We start from the raw sequence: 19,681 nt of genomic DNA, 5'->3' as shown, positions 1-19,681 counted from the left end.
TTTTTTTTGACGGCAATGCTAGGAAGTGCAAGGGTCAGAGCGTGGTGGCATGGTAATATACTTGTGACCTTTCAATGATCACGTAGGATTGGAAATGTTAGGCAACCAAAAGTTTCTAGCCTTCAAACGACTAAAATAACCTCCAGAAGTTGTGATTACCTTTATAAAAAGACGCAGCCTAATAAGACTTAACCTAAAAGATGTTCTCGGTTTGGAGGTGTACTTTCTCCATCAAACAACTACATAACGGCAGAGCAGGTCATAAAACTACCACAATTGGCAGGGAAGCAGTGGCCAATGTGAACTGTGTTAGCCAAGCTGTACACATAATGAAGCATAGGAAAATATCATTAAGGAAGTGTACTGTCCCAAGACTAAAAAAAACATACTGACAAAACAAACTTATACCCATGCTCGCTGGGAGAAAATTAATTGTAGTTTTGTTTTTTCAGGCTGAACTGAGCTCATGTGTTTAAGGTCATGTACAAGTAATGTAATCTAAGTCAGATAAACAGAGTTTTAGGGAATTCCCTTGTGAAAAATAGTATGCAACAGCACCTTCGTGACAAAAAATGTAACCAAGATCTCAACATGAATACAATAAAAATATGGAAATTTATAATAATTACCCCTGACTGTACTTCATGTCTGTTTTTTTTTAAGATGCTCATTTGTCACAGCTTTCTAAATACCTGGAGGGCAGAACATCTAAATATCACTTTGAACCCTCGAGAAAAACAAAAAACAGAAGAGTTGGTACTTTACTGTTCATATATGTTGTTTTGCTTCTTTCTTTGTTTTTTACCTTGCATCTTAATTTTATTAGTGGACACGTTTGAACTAGAACTACCTGTTAGACTCACCATTCGGAATGTTTGGCAATTCTTTTATCATATGTACCTTCATCAGCTTGAATGAGAGCCATATACTGTAGACTAAAGAGTCCTATTAATTTGTCTCCCCCAGGTGGTAACAAATTGTAGCATTTTTTAATGATGTCCTTTGACTATATATTGATGACAAGGGGAAAAAAAATATATATATTTATAAAGACACACTTTATTCTACTTTTACTTCGTACAAGTCATTAAAAAACATTTTAAACAGTCTAAATGAACTTTCCCCCCACAAAAAACATTCAGAGTTGTGAACGGTCAATTTATCCACCGAGATGTTAGGATTAGATCATAACAGCATTACATTTTCTTGTGTTCCATCACTTTTTTGGCCAATACCTGTGATGACCTCGGAATCAGTCTGCAAGACCAGTAGAACCAGATCTAAGGCTTTCCTCCATGCTTCCTGCTTCACACTCAGATTATCATAGATTTTTACTGCTGGTGCTTCACTGGATTTCATGAATGATGAAACTCCACTATCCTCTTGTTCACCTTCCAAGACAAGTGGTGAGAGCCGTGCAGCAATGCCTAGACCTTCGTTGTAGTCCTGCAGTTGTTGGCTCACTGCAGTCTTGGCTCTGGCTTTTGAATACTGTCCGGTGTTAACCATTACAGTGGATATGTAATCTATCAAACCATCTGCCATGAGGTGCAACACCACATGCCTGTAAGGGTTTGCTGCGGTTCCTGCTTTGGTTTGCTGAACAGCGTCCTCATCCCTCTCTCTGTGATGCTTAACACGGTGATCTGCTTGCTTCTGAAGGTGATGAATACAAAGCATTTCCGTCACTCCAGCACCAGGCAGGAGAACTTTGTCTTTCAGCATGTGGTGTAAACGATAAGCACATGCCCAAAACTGGTCCTCCAGGGCCAGCAGCTTTGCCTGTACACAGCTTGTGAGGATCACTGTGACCAATTTGCTGTTCTTAACAGTGGAAATATTCACAGTGGTTGAAGGATTACTCTCATGGCTGCTGAGGTCCCTCCATATGGCAACATCCACACCAGTGCCAACACAGTGCTTGCTCAACTGTGTGGCATAAGTCACTGGAACGGCTGCTGTTGCATTAGCGAAGGCCATTAAAATGGAAGCCTTTACTTTTTCCACCACAAGTATTTGATGTCTACAACAGCATTGAATCACTTTCTCACTAACAAGCCCAGTAACTAGTATCATGTTCACTTCTAGGTTCAACAAAAGTTTCCTAACCTTTTCCATCCAATCGTCCTCGTAGCTTGAACTTAAAAAATCTGACTGGTCACTCACACACTGTATACCTGTTGGCCTTTTGAAGCCAAGATGGCGATAGGTATCAGAGAAATCTCCATCAATTAGAGCAACCTTCAAGTGCTGTTCTTTTAGGTGATGTGCCACTAAAGCCTGTTCAGCAGACACAAGAACAATGCAGCCTGGTAACACACATGTTTGGTCCTCTGGTAAACCAGGTAGCACAAAAGTAACCACTTTGGACACATCAAACGTGAAACAGATGTTATCTTTTGGATTATTTTTTGACTGTATTTGGCTGGCTTCAACTACTAAATTCATCACATTGACACAACCGTGACTCAATCCCTCAGCAATGTGTGCAATGTCAGGAAGCTTAGGCTTATTAAGTTGAAGTTCTGTGGAGACATTTTCAGACTTGGCCTCATAAAAATGTCTGCTGAGCTTTACTCTCCTTTGTTCGCTTCCGTTTAGAGTCTTGTTACCAACTTTTGTTGTCCCATGCATGTGTCTCAATGCTTGGGAAGCCTCTACAATGGGTTTCTTTGACAGTTGAAATCCTGGAGTCGTTACAGTGCTGCTCTCCGATTGCTCTACATCAAGACCCTCAGTTGAGATGCTGCATTTCCTGCAAACATCCAAGCATATATCTATTCCTTCAGACATAGCCGAGACGATATGTGCTACTGAAATTCCTGTCTGAAGGCACTCCAGAGCAGCACGGCTCCAGGCTCCTGCAAGAAACAGCAGGCATCCTGACCCTGTATGATAGACCTTCTGGTGGGCTTGGATAGTCTCGTAAACCAGCTGACCCACCGCGCAGGTAAGCTCCAGGTTCTCAAAAATGCGAAAACACGAGCACACAAGAGCTGACTCCCCACTTGCTTCATCTTGGATAAACTTGTACTTTTTATGGGGTCCCAGAGAAGAATATGTGATTCCTGCCAGTGCTGAGAGCTTCTGCAGTCCAACATGTTGTTGTAGGTTTATATCTGTAATTGTGGTTCCCAGCATTACTTGAGGTGCCTAAATTGTGCAAAGGAAAAGAAAAGCAAAAAAAAAAAAAACTCTCTAGTCAAACTAGTCAGTTAACATGGTTTGGGTTCAATCTTACTGTCCACTGCTCGATAACGTGACAGTTAAAATAAGGTTTTTAAAGTACTGAATTTAAGTTCAAATGTAAGGCCCTTGTACTAGTATACTTTTGTGTGTTTTACATTTACTTACATTTCAGAGGGTAAGGTTGCACTTAACTAAATTTAGCTCACTTACAGAACATGTGATTAGCTGGTGCAGTTACAAAATGACGCAATATTAATTAAAGTACTACACCGCCACTAACTGTAACTCTCTCTCACAGTAAGCCATTACTAGTACAATATAAATATAAAACAGTATGACAAAGTGTTATCTGCATTACTTTTGATACTTTAAGTACACTTAACTGGTTAAAGTGTATGTACTTTACTGAATGCAGGACTTGTAATTAAGTTAACATTCATTGTGGCAGCCTATTCACTTTAATTTACCTAATGGATGTTCGTACTTATTCCACCACTGGGAACACGTTGGGCCAACAACATATATCCAAATGCAGCTAAAACAATCATTAAATGAGCACTAGACAACACAAAGAATAACAACATCTAAAGGAGCAAGTGACATGGAGAGATACATACAGCTCAACAGAGCTGCATTTAGCCTAGCCTATGTAGCTAGCTAACGTTAACAGACCAACAGCAGCTTGAAAGCTAAGCTAGCTAGCTGCTATTTACTTTACTTCTAATGGTGGCCAGTCCAAAACAAGACAAAAGTGAGCCGAAGAAATATGCTCCAAATGATGCTTCTGCGAAACAAACTTTATCCATCTATAAACAATATAATGTTACCTTTCTTTAATATTGTGTTTTCTTTTCCCAAAGCCAAGACGCTCCGGCTCAAACGATTAAGGACTGCGCATGAGCATTGCTTCCTGGTTGCTGCGCGACAAGAAACTATCTCAACCATTGGCGGACAGAGTTGAAACCCGCCCATTCTTTGTTGCAATTGGCCAATATGCACGCGTCCCCGGGATTTCATGATTTCTATTGGTTATCTTCAATGTCATTTGACTAGGAAAAAAAACCGTTGCTGCTTGTTTTGTTGACATCCGATTACCAAACGAATTGAAGATTGAAGAGTTTCCAGCTGACATTTTCAATTAAATGGTAGCTATACCTACATATAAGTATCTAGTAGGAAACGTATGCTATGTGTTTTCAGGAGGTTTTGGTGTTTATCGTGGAAAGCTGGCGCGAGGCTAGATCAAGCTGTTTGAAACGTGTTTCGTGGAGCAGCATGAAAGCTAAAGTTAGCTAGCATGATTGTAACGCTCCTAACGGTCAACTAAAATGTAAAAACATCACCCGTGTGTCTTTCTGCTGCACTTGCCAACTGAGTGTATAAAGTAGAAACTGTGTGAATGTTTTTTTTTTCAGGCTTCAGGTTACCGAAAAGCAACTCCTTCGGCTAGCCAAAGGAAAAAGGCAGGTCCCAAAACCGAACTGACAGAGGAGCAAAAGCAAGAAATTAAAGAGGCTTTTGATCTCTTTGACACAGATGGAACTGGAACAATAGATGTGAAGGAGCTAAAGGTTAGTTTCTGGTTTAGTACAAAAAAACTTAGAAAAGAAGGAAGAGCCAGGAAATTACTCATTACATTTTACTTTTCCTTCTTTATTAGTTTCCTTGTTTTACTATTTTTTTTAAATCAGATGGCACGTCAAGTGTATGTATGATTAAATGAACAAATACCCTGATAACAATGCCACAGCAGACCAAGATTTCCCTTTTATTTGTGCCACAGGTTGCCATGAGAGCGCTTGGGTTTGAACCAAAGAAAGAGGATATTAAGAAGATGATTGCAGACATTGATAAAGAGGGCTCTGGAACAATTGAGTTCAGTGACTTTCTCAGTATGATGACACTGAAAATGGTGAGTGTAATACAGCTGGTATACAAAACATGGAAACTTTCTTAGAAATTAAAATGTGTCATTTCTAAACTTGGAAAGACTATGTAACAAATCCTTAAGTTATAAATCTGGGTTCATTATCTCATCACAACAGTATCCCAGAAACAAATTCACTCTCATTAAATTATAAAGAAATTACGTTGTATGAATGTAACTGGCAGTTTCAACCATAGATAATGGTCTCCACACTTACAACAGAGCGGAGATGCATTAGCGTCCATTTAGTTTTTGAGAGCAGCTGGTGTAGGTGTTAGACAAGATATACTTTATTGTCCCCGAAGGGAAATTTGTTTTGGATTCTGTCCATTCCGCAACTTTTCAAAGACAACACCGAAGTGTGCAATGTACAATTCAAAACTGAGTAGATTTGGTTTGATTACAGATATGAGGTACTTCCATAGCATGGAACCACACTTCCTGGCAGTCTTGCTTGCCAATAGGAGGGTTTTCCCTGCCATTATTAGGCTTAGGCACAGCACCCAAGCCGTTTTGGGCAACACCTAAGCTGAAAGAATGTGAAATCAATGTGAGCAGGGAATTTATTTAGCAGGGTTTAGTCTTTAAGCATTTTGAATGTATTTATTTATCTGCACTAGCTTTTACAATGAGTTAGACACCAATATGGTAATAATAATGGTCCAAAATGATGTGAAATTGCATATTTTGTTTTATTGCAAAGTGTAACATTTGCCAAATACATGCACCTCAAACCTAGGGAAAACACTGATAGTAATGCCCATTGTTTCCATAATGCATCAGGCTTGTCTAGATGTTCATTTGCAAATTTCAAACGTTAATTTTTGTGGTGAGGACATAGAAGCGTTTTTCTTCTGAAGACTCTTAAATGAAGACCATATCTGTAACTAGTAATTCTTTATAGTGGAATGGTGCTCCGAACCTCCAGTGTCTGCCAGGTCTTTCTGGATGGATCGTGCAGTCTAACGTGGGTTTGGACTTGCTTTTCTCACAATCCTGTGAGCTGTTCTGTCTGATATTTTTCTTGGTCTTCCAGATCTTGCTTTAACTTCCACTGTTCCTGATGACTCACATTTCTTAATTACATTCCAAAAAGAGGATATTGGCATCTAAAAATGCTTTGCTATTTTCTTATAGCCTTCTCCTGCTTTGTTAGCGCCAACTATTTTCAGTTTCAATTTTCCAGACAACTGCTTAGAAGAAGCCTTGGTGCTGATTGTTGGGGGCAAGGTCAGATGAGTCTGGGCATCTAAAACCTTAAGATTGACATCGCCTGTTCTTTCCAGACGATGATTGAAAACAATCCATGACGCTGTCAGGTCTCAGCTTTCCAAAGAAGGCGGTGCATGCTAGAAACTTTGCAGGGTGACCAAACTTTTGCAGATGCCATTTTTTAGTTTTCTGTTATTTTGAAAGTGTAAATGATGGAAATAAAATCTAACCTTTTGTGACATATTATATGAATGTCTAATCTGTCATTTGATGTCATTTGGAGATTTTTCCATCTTTTCTTGGCTTCTTTATGCACATTAATAGATTTTTTTTTTACCTGGGGTGCCCAAACCTTCGAACCCCACTGTATTTACTGATAAGGTGTCTGCTTTGTAAATATCTAGATCAAGAAACCTCACATTTTGGGCTGTAATGCATCAATTGTTATGTTTGTCACTCCTTCATTGTTAATAGAATGAAAAGGACTCCAAAGAAGAAATATTAAAGGCCTTTCGGCTGTTTGATGATGACGGCACGGGAAAAATCACATTCAAAAATCTCAAGAGAGTTGCCAAGGAGCTAGGTGAAAACCTCACAGATGAAGAATTACAGGTATTGTAGTATATATTGACATGCAGTGTTTCCCATGAACCATTACTGTACATTTTTTGGGGTGGTCCATCCACATAGACGTACCACTACCTAAAAAGAGGTTTTGCATTTAAAAGCTTGCTTTTCAAAAGGTGTGTTTTGAAATGCAACAATCGGGCAACAGGTGTCCAATAAACCTTTATGAATAAGGCCAATAGGCGTTTCTTTTAAGTGATGGTGATGCACTTTTATTGACTGGTGCTTTCCATTAATAAGCTATTGCTGTTTTGCAATTATTTTTCAAAGAGAAAGAGTTCCTGTTTATGATATAAATGTAAGCTATAACCTCATTGAGACATACATTCAAAGTAACAGCATTGCAGTTCTTGATGTTAACCCTTAGTCTGTTGTCAGAGGGGTAGCTCCGTACCGCCTCTTTCCCCTGAACAACCTCAAGGTTGACCACCACAAACTGTTTTAAAATCCCATTGGAAACAGGATGCGTTTTCATCAAACTGCTCTATTGTGCAATGATTGTAGAGTAGTTTAAATATTTTGCTATTTTCAGATATTGTCCCTTTTCACACAATGTTTGCACTACGTATCTTTCATGTTAAATGCACTCTTTGGGGCAGTATGTTTGCACTCAAAGTGAACTGTTTATTAAATGGCCTTACATTTAAACTTACTACAAACAAGACGGATACTCGTTTCTCTTCTCTCTCATCTCCTAGTTCCAGTTATGCTGTTATGTTCTAGCATGTGATATTAAAGAGCAGTGACAATGTTGCTTTAGGTTAGTCATTTCTGAGGAATTAGAGCACTGAGATGCCCTGTATTACACATTGTCAGAGTTTGAGTTGTTCCTATCCATTACATGTGATATATCAAGTATAGCTTTTATTGCACTTGTAACTTTTTTATCTGAATATAAAGACTTTGCTTCTTATCGTCTTTAGGAAATGATCGACGAGGCAGACCGAGATGGTGATGGTGAGATCAACGAGCAGGAGTTCTTGAGAATAATGAAGAAGACCAATCTTTACTGAACCTGAATGTTACAGCCTTGATCTGGAATCTTTTTAAGATTCAACTTAGTTTCTTTTAGAACAGTTTATACAATCTTTTTTTTTGGGGGGGGACAGATTTGTTTAGTTTGAAAATAACTATTTTAACATACTGTATCTTTGCACACATTTTTCTACAATGCAAGACAAATAAATCTATTTCATCACATTTCTTTCTGTCGTTCCGCTTTCTTATACCTTAGTTTCTCAGTGTCAGTATTGTATTTCAATAGCATAGAAACACGCAGTGCTTTACAATGTCTCTCCCGCTGCAGTACATTCTGCAACGGCAATGCATGCCAATAATGGTCTGATGTCGGGGAACAGACAGTGAAAGTCATATGACTAAGTCCATGTCGACTAACCAGAATGATGTTACTGTAGAGAGAAATGAAAAGCGTGAACTTGAGATGAGTAACTTAAAGTCACTCTCACTTCATGTTTTGAGTTACTGAACCAAAGTCAATGTCTGTTGAAGACACGGTACCATCTGTTACCTTCATGTTCTGATCTTGTTATAGGAAAAATAATCCTGCTGATTAATTGTCATATACAGTGGAAGACTGCTTTTGACCAAAACACCATACCTTGTTAAAATAAACAGGATATTGTAGTGACGTGTTTTTCCGAGCCGCCAGACGGCTGTCTATTATTTTGAGGATGCTTGCCACTGATTGTGAAAGTTCTGATAACGTGTTTTAGACGACGAAGGAACATTGGGTGGAAAATATGAAAAGCTTTGCTCCAAGATGAGATATCCATTTTGTTTTTAATATTCCGCACATAAAATGTTTGATGATATAAAAGATAATTATAAGAACATTCAAAGGTGTAGATTTGCAAAATAACCCTTACAGACTTTGTCCTCATGATGCTGCTGCTACTTTTGAACATGTTTTACTCTTAAAGTCAAACAAGACTGGGGTCTTTAACCCCAGATACATTTATAGGCATAACTGCATGCCTTCTGTTTTAATTTTTAGTATTATCTTCACTGTTTTCTACCAAAGTGCCCGAATATGGAATTCCTGTATATTTCATATGTCGAGCTGAAACTTCAAATTGTTATTGATGAGCCCATCAAAAGGCCAGTATTTCAAAGGTTCATTTTATGTTACCCCCCTATGACTCAAATCCATCAACCTTCTCGGAGTTCAAAGTACACCACACACCAGGTGAGAGAAGAAAAACAGTGCTGAAAATTATGTCCTGCTATTATGGAAGTTTAAAATCTCCTTCAGGTTTACAACTCGCTGTAAGAAATAAACTTTTTTAAGACATAAGTGAAATTTTCAACTTACTGCCTTATGTCCAGTTGTGGAATGTTACTAAGTACATTTACTCAAGTGCTATACTTAAGCACAAATTTGAAGTACTTTGTACTTGAGTCTTTTCTTTTCATGCCACTGTCTACTTCTATTTCAGGGGTTGACAAATATTGTACATTTGTACACAATATCACTACAAAAATCTGATATCTTTAGTTACTGTTTACTTTGCCAATTAAAGCTCTAGTGTGTATCTTTTTGACATTAATGAACATTTGTTACATTCAAGCCATTGCCACATGAGTTGCTACAAAGCTAATTAAGACTCTCAGCTCCACACAACTCTCTCTGTGTTTCTCAGTATGTATGTTCAGAAGATTGCGGTGTCCGGCGACTTTCTTGCGAAGAAACTTGAGTAAAGATCATTACCTCTTCTGAAGAGTCCATCTTGTTTTATTTTTTTTAATCCTCCATGTCCTCCTTGGCTACTAGCACGCGATCATGGAAGCATTGTATCAGAGGACGGGCTGACAGTTTCGTTGTCATGACTTAGAATTCCTTACGGGGGCGACAGAAACTACGCACTAAAGGTTTAAGTTGTTTGTTGTTTTTTTTTACACAAAACACATGCAGTTTTTCAAATACAATGTTTTATCATAAATTTAACTACCCAACAATATAAAAGCCTACAAGTAAAGCCGAAATGATTAGCAGATTAAATAACTTAGCTGTTAATACTTCCTCCACCAGTGCTTCCATCCATTTGTTTTCATGGGTCTCAACAGCCTTTGCAGCTCAAAATCCACCGCAGACGAGAGCGTTTATTCAAAAATCAAAATATTATAGGAGAAGACTACCAATATGTCTGAAGACTTTAAGCTTTAGCTGCACAGAGCAGTCATTTCTCAAGAGTAGGTGTTGTTCAAACAGTCAATGTTTGATTTCAGAACAAAACGTTCCAATTAGAGTTTGATGTTTTTTTACAGCGGCAGTTTCATGGCCTTTAATATCTTCACAGCCCCTCGCTCGCTGTTATTCCCCTACTGTTGTGGTTAAACAGCATTCACATCACACTCTGTTAAATACTCCCACTGCTCCACTGCTTTTTTGTCTCTTCCCATAAAATGATCAATTTCCAAAACAAGTCAGGTCGTTGCTGGTAAAAGGTGATTTTCTTCATTAACTCTTAAAGGTCAAGCATAAATGTGTCACCATTATGAAGACAACCAATTTTACAAGCCCCTATTTGAGTAAGACAAGTTGAAGACAAACTTAAAACCGTCATTGTGCCTAGAAGAAGCAGAGTGACTGCGTCAGTGGTATGTTTGATTTTTTCGTGTTTGTAAAATAGTTTTTATACATCATCTCCCGATTAGTAGACGGCTACAAATAGTGTCTGAATGTTAACATTTAAGCAATTTTATATCTCTTAATGTTTTACAGTATGATGAGGAGGCCTAGGTCCTTTTTATGGCTATATTTGAACACAATGTAGAAGAAACAAATGTTTGTAAGCTTGTACTTCAAGCCACAACTGCGGTGTGTATAAGTGCTGCTGAGTCCTCTTTATAAGTTACTGTTGCACACCTGACTAATTTACGTGTTTACACTTAAATGCTCGACCTGTTTGTGGAGATCTGTTTCCACCCTTTTAACCAATCAGCTTAAACATTTGAGTTAAGGGGGTGTGCATGGCTATGGTAAAAAAGTTAACTGACAAGAAGAATTTGAGAATTATAATGAACATGGTTCTTCAAAATTGGTACTACAAATTTGTGTGTGTGTGTGTGTGTGTGAGAAAAATCAACTCTAAAAGCTTAGTTAGTCTTCAAATTTTTATTTTTTATCAATCCATTTTTTAGGTACTGTAGTAGACATTCAGAGCTCAGCAGGACTACTGTTCAGCTATTTCTAAAATTGTGTGCAGTTAATTTGGGAGATGCCTCTTAGCTAATGAAAAGAAGACTCATTGTATTACATTTGAATATGACAAATTGTCTCAAGTCTCCTAAATATTCTCTGCAAATGAAGTCGAGCAGCTCTGTGTTTTTTTTTCTCCACTAGGCTTGGCTTTGTGATTACAGATGTCTCTGTAAATGTGAAACAAAGTGGCAAAGTTTGGGTGTTGAGTTTGAATACCAACAATCTTTCCAGTATCACAGACTCCATCTTTGATTTAGTTTATATGGGCAGGTGAGACAATTTAAATGACTGTGTCTCAGTCCTCTTCCAAGTAAGTTACAGTGCGGTTCAACAGGACTGAAATCAGTCAGCAACTTCGGCTACAGGTCTATCACTATACTTATGTTTAGAATATTTTGTCATCTTCATTGACATCATCATTTGTCAATATTTTGATTCATCAAATCATTTGGTCAATAAAATGTCTACCAAAGTTTTATCTAAAAGGTCCCATGACATTGTGCTTTTTGGATGCTTTTATATAGACTTTAGTGGTCCCCTAATACTGTATCCGAAGTCTCTTTTATAAACACGCTAGTGGTCCCCTAATACTGTATCCGAAGTCTCTTTTATATAGACCTTATTGGTCCCCTAATACTGTATCTGAAGTCTCTTTTATATAGACCTTAGTGGTCCCCTAATACTGTATCCGAAGTCTCTTTTACATAGACCTTATTGGTCCCCTAAAACTGTATCTGAAGTCTCTTTTATATAGACCTTAGTGGTCCCCTAATACTGTATCTGAAGTCTCTTTAAAATGGACGTTAGTGGTCCCCTAATACTGTATCTGAAGTCTCTTTTATATAGACCTTAGTGGTCCCCTAATACTGTATCTGAAGTCTCTTTAAAATAGACGTTAGTGGTCCCCTAATACTGTATTTGAATTTTCTTTAATAAAGACGCTAGTGGTCCCCTAATACTGTATCTGAAGTATCTTTTATATAGACCTTAGTGGTCCCCTAATACCATATCTGAAGACTCTTTCCCGAAATTCAGCCTTGGTGCAGAATTCCAGCCACTAGGGCCAGTCCCACAATGAACTTTCCTTAGTATGTGCCATTTCTGAGTCTATAGCTTTTGAGGAAGAGGAGGGGCAAGGTGGAGGGTGGGGGTTTGGCCTTGACCAAGGTAACCTTGCCTCTTATGAGGTCATAAGGAGCAAGATTCCAGATCGGTCCATCTGAGCTTTCATTTTCTCAAAGGCAGAGCCGGATACCCAGGGCTCGGTTTACACCTATCGCCATGTCTAGCCACTGGGGGACCAAAGGCAGGCTGGGGGAACTCATATTAATGTTAAAAAAAACGACCATTAAGATGTCTTACTGTCTGATGAACAAGCGGAGGAATGAAATAAAAGAGGGGAAATTCATTTTAATATGGAATAAAGAAAGAAAAAATGGAATTGTTTAGCACAACTTTTAATAATTTGGCATCTGATTGCAGGCAGCCCTCATGTCATTTTATTTGTGTTCTTAACTCATTCCAGCAAGGGATGCAGACACGGTCATCTTGCTTTGTTGAATGAGCGGGGACTGGAATCAGAGTTCAACTGCAACTATCTAAAAAAGTGTGGCCGATTAACAACTTCCAGAAAAATAGCTGAATGGGAGTTCAATGGACTTTTTCAGCATTCAGATCGAATGAACCAGTTTAATGAAGTAAACCTTTTGGTGTGATTACACTTTCAGAATATAAATTAAACACTGACATTATCTTTTGATAACTTTAATGATCAAAAATAAAAATAAAATTGGACAAAAAATAATCATCAATTCAGGACTTTCATGGAGCCTATTTTATTTGCAGAGACATAGCACAATTAAGAGTAACTGCACCAGAGTCAGCTAGCAGCTAATTAACATGTGTTGTTACATGCGGGTAGACAAAAAACAACTACTAGTTAACACTGTGCACAACCGCACAATACATAATAGTTTGGTAAAGGTACTTTATTGTCACATACACATACATGTACAGAAATTCATTCTCTGCATTTAACCCATCCCTCAAGGGAGCAGTGGGCAGCCATTTACAGCGCACGGGGATTAACTCCAGATCTGAACCAGACTCTTGATCATATACATGGTCATCCTCAGATTCTAGTCAGATTATGAGTCTGATACTGCTCCATTGGGCTCTGATTATGGGGGCGTGTTTCAACCGAACAAGGAAAGAAAATGCTTCTGCACTCAATTGGATAGACCTACAACCAATCAGAGCAACGGAGTATGTGACGTATTTTGGGGGAGCATAGATGTCAACAGAACAGCTAGCTACCGCTGGTGTTAGCTACTAGCCAATAGCCGATAGCCCCGCCAGTTTGGAAAATGCTAATGATGTTACATCCACGTTATGGACTTTACAGCATACATACATCCATAAATGCCTCCGATGTATCATAAGCTAATATGGATGTATTAATAGAACACATGGCAAATTTCAACCATTTGTTATTCATTATTACAGCTGCAGGACCTCGTGATAACCATCATAAGCGCATGCGCAGTGTGGGGCGACGTGGGCGGGTGTTCATCATTACGTTACTTTTGATCATCTGGCCATCATTTTATAAAGCCCGCCCTGACAATTGGTGTTGTCGTAACAATCAATTAGGCTACCGATTGACTAAATATGGAAACATTAGGTAATAAAATCAGAAGGGGAAAAACGATTTGCCAATCGACAGTGATGCTTGTTGGAATCAAAATATTCCATGACCCCCACTTTTTTTGCTATAGAATAGAATAGAATACCGAACATTGAACTTTGCTCAGTACTGCACCAGACGAAGGCACATTTCCCAAGCATTTGGCTGGTGATAAATTTCCATCCCACAGGATACTTCTTCTAATTATCCCCATTGTTATTCTGTTAAATTAAGTTAAACTGGATTATTATTACAATTTCAAGTAAAGCTGAAGTCCACATTTAGACTTTACACACACAGATCTTTAAATCCAATAATGATGACAGTGAAAAATACATCAATCATTCTAAACGAGCTGTGTCATCCCTGTTGCGACACTGGTGAAGAGAACAAAAAGAGGCGATCCCCCACCCACGCCCTCTCTGTGCTCTTCCTGTACACTTACGGTAATATCAAGCATGCTTGCTTTTCTCAATCACTGAAAATCACCTTAAGTTGTTTGGTTCATCTTTTTTAAATGCTTGTAAAATTTCACATGTAGAGATTATTTTTTAAACAAATAAACAATATTTTTAAAATATGTCATTATGTGTACAAGTTGCATGCAAACTTTCAACCTTGCACCCACTCGCCTCGGAAATGCAAACTGTTCACAAAGAGGAGACCGCAGGGTCGGAAATTATACTACTGCAAGTGGGAGTGGGACAGAATCTAAATAATTAAGACAGGCTGAATTAATCTTTGGAATATTCGGAAATAAATTTGCTGTAATGAGTTTTTACCTCAAGTTGTTGGCTTTCACTGGATTCTCCACTCTAAGGAAAATAACAGAAAGATGACTATATAATAACTTATATTTCTTGCAGTCTCTCTCTCTCTCTCTCACACACACACACATACAGCAGAATTGCAATTTTCATTTTTTTGCTGCACATTTTATTTTTTTTCGACAATCTAATGGCATGGTGAACACACCACAACAATACAAACATTACATCATCACAGTATGACCAAGTGACAACTTTGAGTCAAAACAAAAATCTGCACTGTTAGCCGAGGATACGTAATAGTGAAATACTGTACAGTACTGAAATACATACTGTAACGCTAAAGTAAATGTAGGTCTGGACCTGTCCAGGTGTTCTGAATTAATCATATAATAAATTAAGTGTTACAGTATTAGATAACTCACTCCAATAATGACCTTTTAGCTAAATCTTTTCAATTATTATTGCTATGATGATGATCTGTTCCTAATTGTTACTACAGAAACCTGAACAAAAAACCTGGAATTACATTTTATTTCCCATTTAGTGGCAGCAATGTTACCCGACTTATTTTGGAATGTATTTTTTTTAAATGCCTTTTGTAAATTCAAGCTTTTATTTGTCGTAGTAAAAAACAAGAACTTTTATTTTTAATTCACAGTCTGGAAAAACATTTTTTCTTTTAAATAAGTTAAAAAAAAACATTCTTCTTTAACAAAGGAGGCTGCAGAAGTCTGAAGGTAAACACACACACACACGAAAACTCTTAAGGATGATGATTTGGCTTTAAAGAATAAGAATATTGTATGCTCAGATTTGTAAGTAAAAAGTTCTAATATCATTTTTTTTTTTTTAACTAATTGTTTTTTAAAGACTAGTTTGTATGTTACAAATTCTCTGATTTAGAAAGGCGTGTTCACTGTGTTGTAACTTTACACAAAAACATTCTTTACTCCCCAACTTCTGTCTGACATATCCGGTCTGCAGCCTCACTTCATATCACACTTTTTGCACTGTGTTTAACACTCTGGCGGACCACAAAGACCTACTCTCACTGTCTGACATGTCTTCAGTCCTGAACCAGAGCTTTAGTCATCAACAAAAACATGCAGCAGCGTACAGCAACATTTCACAATTTCGTGGAAAAGGCTTGCGCTCTCAGATGCAGATGAGTTGTTTGTGACAAATACCTTTCTCCACCATGAAAGGACCACTAAGGAAAGGTTAACAAGCTACAGTTGGCCAAGTACAATAACTGAAGGACAGACAAGACTTCAGTCATGATTGCAAAAGACAAAAACTGGTTCAAAGCTACAATAAGCCGACTAGGGATGCAACTAACTATTATTTTCATTGTTGATTATTTTTCTCGCTTATCGATTACTAACAACTAACTGATTAAATCAATCAATCAGAAGATATCCAAATTGCTTAACATCCGAGACCAAGAGTAAAAACACAACATACAATAGAAAGAGTGAACTTTGAAAACAGTTAAATCAGAAAAGGTTACAAAGAAACAGAAGAATGAAATTGTCACGCCACTGCTACGTATTAAAAGCCAGACTAAACAGATACGTAAGAGTTTGGACCTATAAAAGGTCTACATCCGTAATAGTGTGAATATCAGGGGGTAAGCCTGACCCCCCCCCCCCCCCGCCCCACCGTTTATACCTGGACCTTTGTACTTCTAAAACTCGCTGTTTTAAAGAACACAATGACCGGCTGTGCTCCCACAAAGAAGAAAATTTCAGACAAATACTCTGGAGCCAGACTGTTTAAGGCCTTGAAAACAAACAATAAAATCTTAAAATCTATTCTATAACGCACAAGGAGCCAATGTAGAGTAGAGAACGGGAGTGATATGTGAGAAGACGTGAGATGGACGTCTGATTCAGACCAACACAGAGAACATTACTGTAGTCCCAGCTTAAACTACTAAAAGCATGAATGGCCTTTTCTAGGTCTAAGGCTTAACTTTAGCCAGGAGCCGAAGCTGGAAAAAGCTCATTCTAACATTACTGATCTGCTTGTCAAATGTAAGGCTGCAATCAAAAGTAGCCCCCCAGTTTTTGACAGCTGATCTAGTCTAAGATGACAGAGCTCCCAAACTCAAAGCTGGACCATTTTGCATGCCTGAAAATAATATACACCGTTTTATCTTTATTCAAATTAAGAAAGTTTTCTGAAAGCCACAACTTATCAGTGATCCAACTTAGCAGGGAGTTTGACTCTAAAGCCAACTTTTTCTGAAGGGTTTGTCAGATATAACTCATGGCTTTAGAAATCTTTGGATGGTGTTTCTTTCCGCTCCAGCATGTTCATTTTTTTTTATCTTTAGAGCTAAACTAATCAGAAAGTTGTAAATGTTAAGGTGTTTTGGTCCAGATGTGTGACTTGTCAATAGATGGGGTCTATCTGATAACATCAGGTATTTTTCACCTGGTCATCCAAAAATGGTTCTTGATAATGGCTTGTAACAGTTCTAAAAAGCATTTTTAAATTATATTTTAACCATTTATAAAAGAAATTTACTACAACTTACCCTTTCTATAAAAGTCATACAGAAAAACATCCCCTCCACTATGATTAGATGGACAAACAGACACACACACACACACACACACACACACACACACACACACACACACACACACACACACACAAGAGGTTCCCTGATGGCAGCCAGAGGAGGAAAATTCTTCTGGTTTTTAAATATACCTGAGGACACATTTTCCCTTTCTGTAATGCATCACAGAAGGGACTCCTGATGAGCAGGAGGCTAAGGGTGATGCACCTCTCAGACCAGTCGAAGCCCCCACCCACCTTTTCCCCTACGCTGACAAAGACAGAGAACAGACAAGAGGGGTTTTCTCTCTCAGTCTCACTCTCACTTCCTCCCCAAAGACTGATGTAAAGATTAAGAGTGAATGTGTGCGCAAACAGTGACGGGGCTGACAGACTGAACAGTGTGTGAGCTAGTTCTGTACACTGACTAACAGGTGATGCCTCCTGAATTTCCATAATGTGTAATACTAATGCATATGGGAGATGACTGAAGAAATAGTCAGTGATATTTCCATACAAAAGTTGTCATTTTCTGTGACCTGAAAACACAGAGAGGAATTTTAATCATTACAATGACCTATTTCTGCTCTTCTGAAAACCTTTGGGGACATGTATGAAAGGTGTGTGTGAGTGTGTGTGCATGAAAATGGTCAGACCGACTCTGAAATTAAACAAATGCAGAATCTTTTATCCGAGGAGTGTTTGTTTTTCCCTGTTTAAAGTAGCTATTCACACTGCAATATCCGCACATCTGCAACAGGAATGCACTGCCAACTGTAACTCCAAGTAATCAGCTATTACTGGATAAGAAGATTTTTTGGGTGTGGTTGTGGGGTGGGCCATGACAACATCGGGAAAAAAAGGATATGATTCTATATGCCACGCATAACGCACATTCAGAGGCAAAGCTGTACTCACACAAATTATAAAGCCTTATTGCACACACAGGTCCGTATTACGTATCATATAGTTTAAAAAGGAGATTCAAACATTCAAAATGATTCCATATTCGCTTATAGGATATACAGGCTATTGCACCAATGTCTTAATCTGGAAGTGTATCTATGACAGCTTTTCAGAGGACTGGCTAGGGCTTCAATTATATGGTTCCTTGACTTGTCCAGACAACACATAAAACTAAAAATCAGTTGTCTTAAGAGGGTCTCACAGGTTGGCATTCTAGTGGACACAAACAGCTGACTGGCACTATGTCCCCTAGAGACACCAAGCAGCAGCCTCATTGCCTCATAGTATGCTACCTTAAGACTCTGCATATTCTTTTGCTATAGTTCGACCACAGTTGAGCAGCATATAGCGGTGTGATGTAGATTCTAAAGATAGAGCACTTCACAGTCAGAGTCAGAGAATAAGCATGTTAGCTTGAGAATAAATTTTACATCGCTGACGGTAGAGGTCTTTGTCATCCGTCCAGTCATTAGATAAGACATGACCTAAATGTTTAGTTTCCTCACACACAGCAAGAGGATTAATTGATAAATATAAGGTGGGAAAAGTTGATTTCCTGTCCTCATTGCTTCAAACTATCATTATGTGGCTTTTCTTAGTGTTATACTTTATTTCATTATCAAGGCCCTACTGCTAACACACCTTTACCTTCAGTCTGCTGCAGCCCAGCACTATATGGACAGAGCAGGACCAGGTCGTCTGCATACCTAACATTACCTTACACAAATGACTCCTACACAAATTGTACAAGGAATTAAAGATACAAATTAAAAATAGGACTGCTGTTTTTTGTCCCTGTGGTAGATTTAATGTGCAACATACACCAGTCACGTCACATCTGACATTTTCACAAGGTGAACTGCCACACACTGGACAAGTCAAACGACAAGTCAAAGGTACACTAGCCAGGGTGTGCGAATTCTGGGAGAAAATGTGAAAGAATTACTGCGTTTAAGGTGAGTTGAAGCTGGGAAACAGGACAGTGGAGTATCCGGACTCCTTGACTTGTGTTAAGACACTGCCAGACTGTAGGCTTACATGGAGAACAATGGGTCCAGGTCTTGGCCAGCATCATTCTGCCCTTTATGTTACAGTGACATTACCATTTCCCACAATGACATCACCAGGAGGAAGTTATATGCACAGATTATTTCAAGATCAACAACACATCTTGCTCCGAATGCTCTGGTATCGTTTTTGCGTAAATTTGTACGACCATTTTTTAAAGATGTGGCACTAATACACTAAGAATCTAAAATGTGTGCATCATTTACTTGAGGAGATTGGTAAATGTGGCTTTAAGTACAAAAGAGAAGCAGTAATTTACAGACTGAAATGCTAACTGTACAGATAAAACATTGTTGGCTTTAGAAATCTATTTTCTGATACATTCCTCAATAATTATACACTGTATAGTGCGTTTCATAAGTTTTCTTGTATCTGGTTTAGTTTGAAAGGATAACATTTTTGTCGTGAAATTGGTATCAAACATGAGGATGGCAGTGTCCTCACTGTCC

At 38.3% G+C, this 19,681-nt stretch overlaps 3 protein-coding genes across 3 annotated transcripts in view; 1 reads left to right on the top strand and 2 right to left on the bottom strand.

The window, feature by feature from the left end:
• Positions 1-1,045: 1,045 nt before the first annotated feature.
• bbs12 (Bardet-Biedl syndrome 12) lies at positions 1,046-4,189 on the bottom strand. The gene is made up of 2 exons (XM_034882952.1): positions 4,017-4,189; positions 1,046-3,153 (listed from the first exon to the last, which is right to left on the bottom strand). The coding sequence occupies exon 2, from the start codon at positions 3,139-3,141 to the stop codon at positions 1,186-1,188; it is 1,956 nt and encodes a 651-aa protein (XP_034738843.1). The 5' UTR covers positions 3,142-3,153; positions 4,017-4,189; the 3' UTR covers positions 1,046-1,185.
• On the top strand, positions 4,162-8,155 carry cetn4 (centrin 4). The gene is made up of 5 exons (XM_034882954.1): positions 4,162-4,334; positions 4,605-4,760; positions 4,973-5,101; positions 6,803-6,940; positions 7,879-8,155. The coding sequence occupies exons 1-5, from the start codon at positions 4,332-4,334 to the stop codon at positions 7,966-7,968; spliced, it is 516 nt and encodes a 171-aa protein (XP_034738845.1). The 5' UTR covers positions 4,162-4,331; the 3' UTR covers positions 7,969-8,155.
• Positions 8,156-12,701: 4,546 nt separating this feature from the next.
• adad1 (adenosine deaminase domain containing 1 (testis-specific)) overlaps positions 12,702-19,681 on the bottom strand; it is a 48,681-nt gene continuing 41,701 nt past the window's right edge. The window contains exon 14 of the mRNA XM_034884066.1: positions 12,702-12,775. Within this exon, the coding sequence (XP_034739957.1) occupies positions 12,772-12,775 (4 nt within the window). The 3' untranslated portion in view covers positions 12,702-12,771. The remainder of the gene's footprint in view (positions 12,776-19,681) is intronic.

The sequence above is a fragment of the Etheostoma cragini genome, chromosome 10 (genome assembly GCF_013103735.1).
Source record: "Etheostoma cragini isolate CJK2018 chromosome 10, CSU_Ecrag_1.0, whole genome shotgun sequence".
Taxonomy (NCBI): domain Eukaryota; kingdom Metazoa; phylum Chordata; class Actinopteri; order Perciformes; family Percidae; genus Etheostoma; species Etheostoma cragini.
The sequence above is the reverse complement of the archived record's forward strand: the minus strand, read 5'-3'. Positions and strand labels throughout refer to the sequence as shown.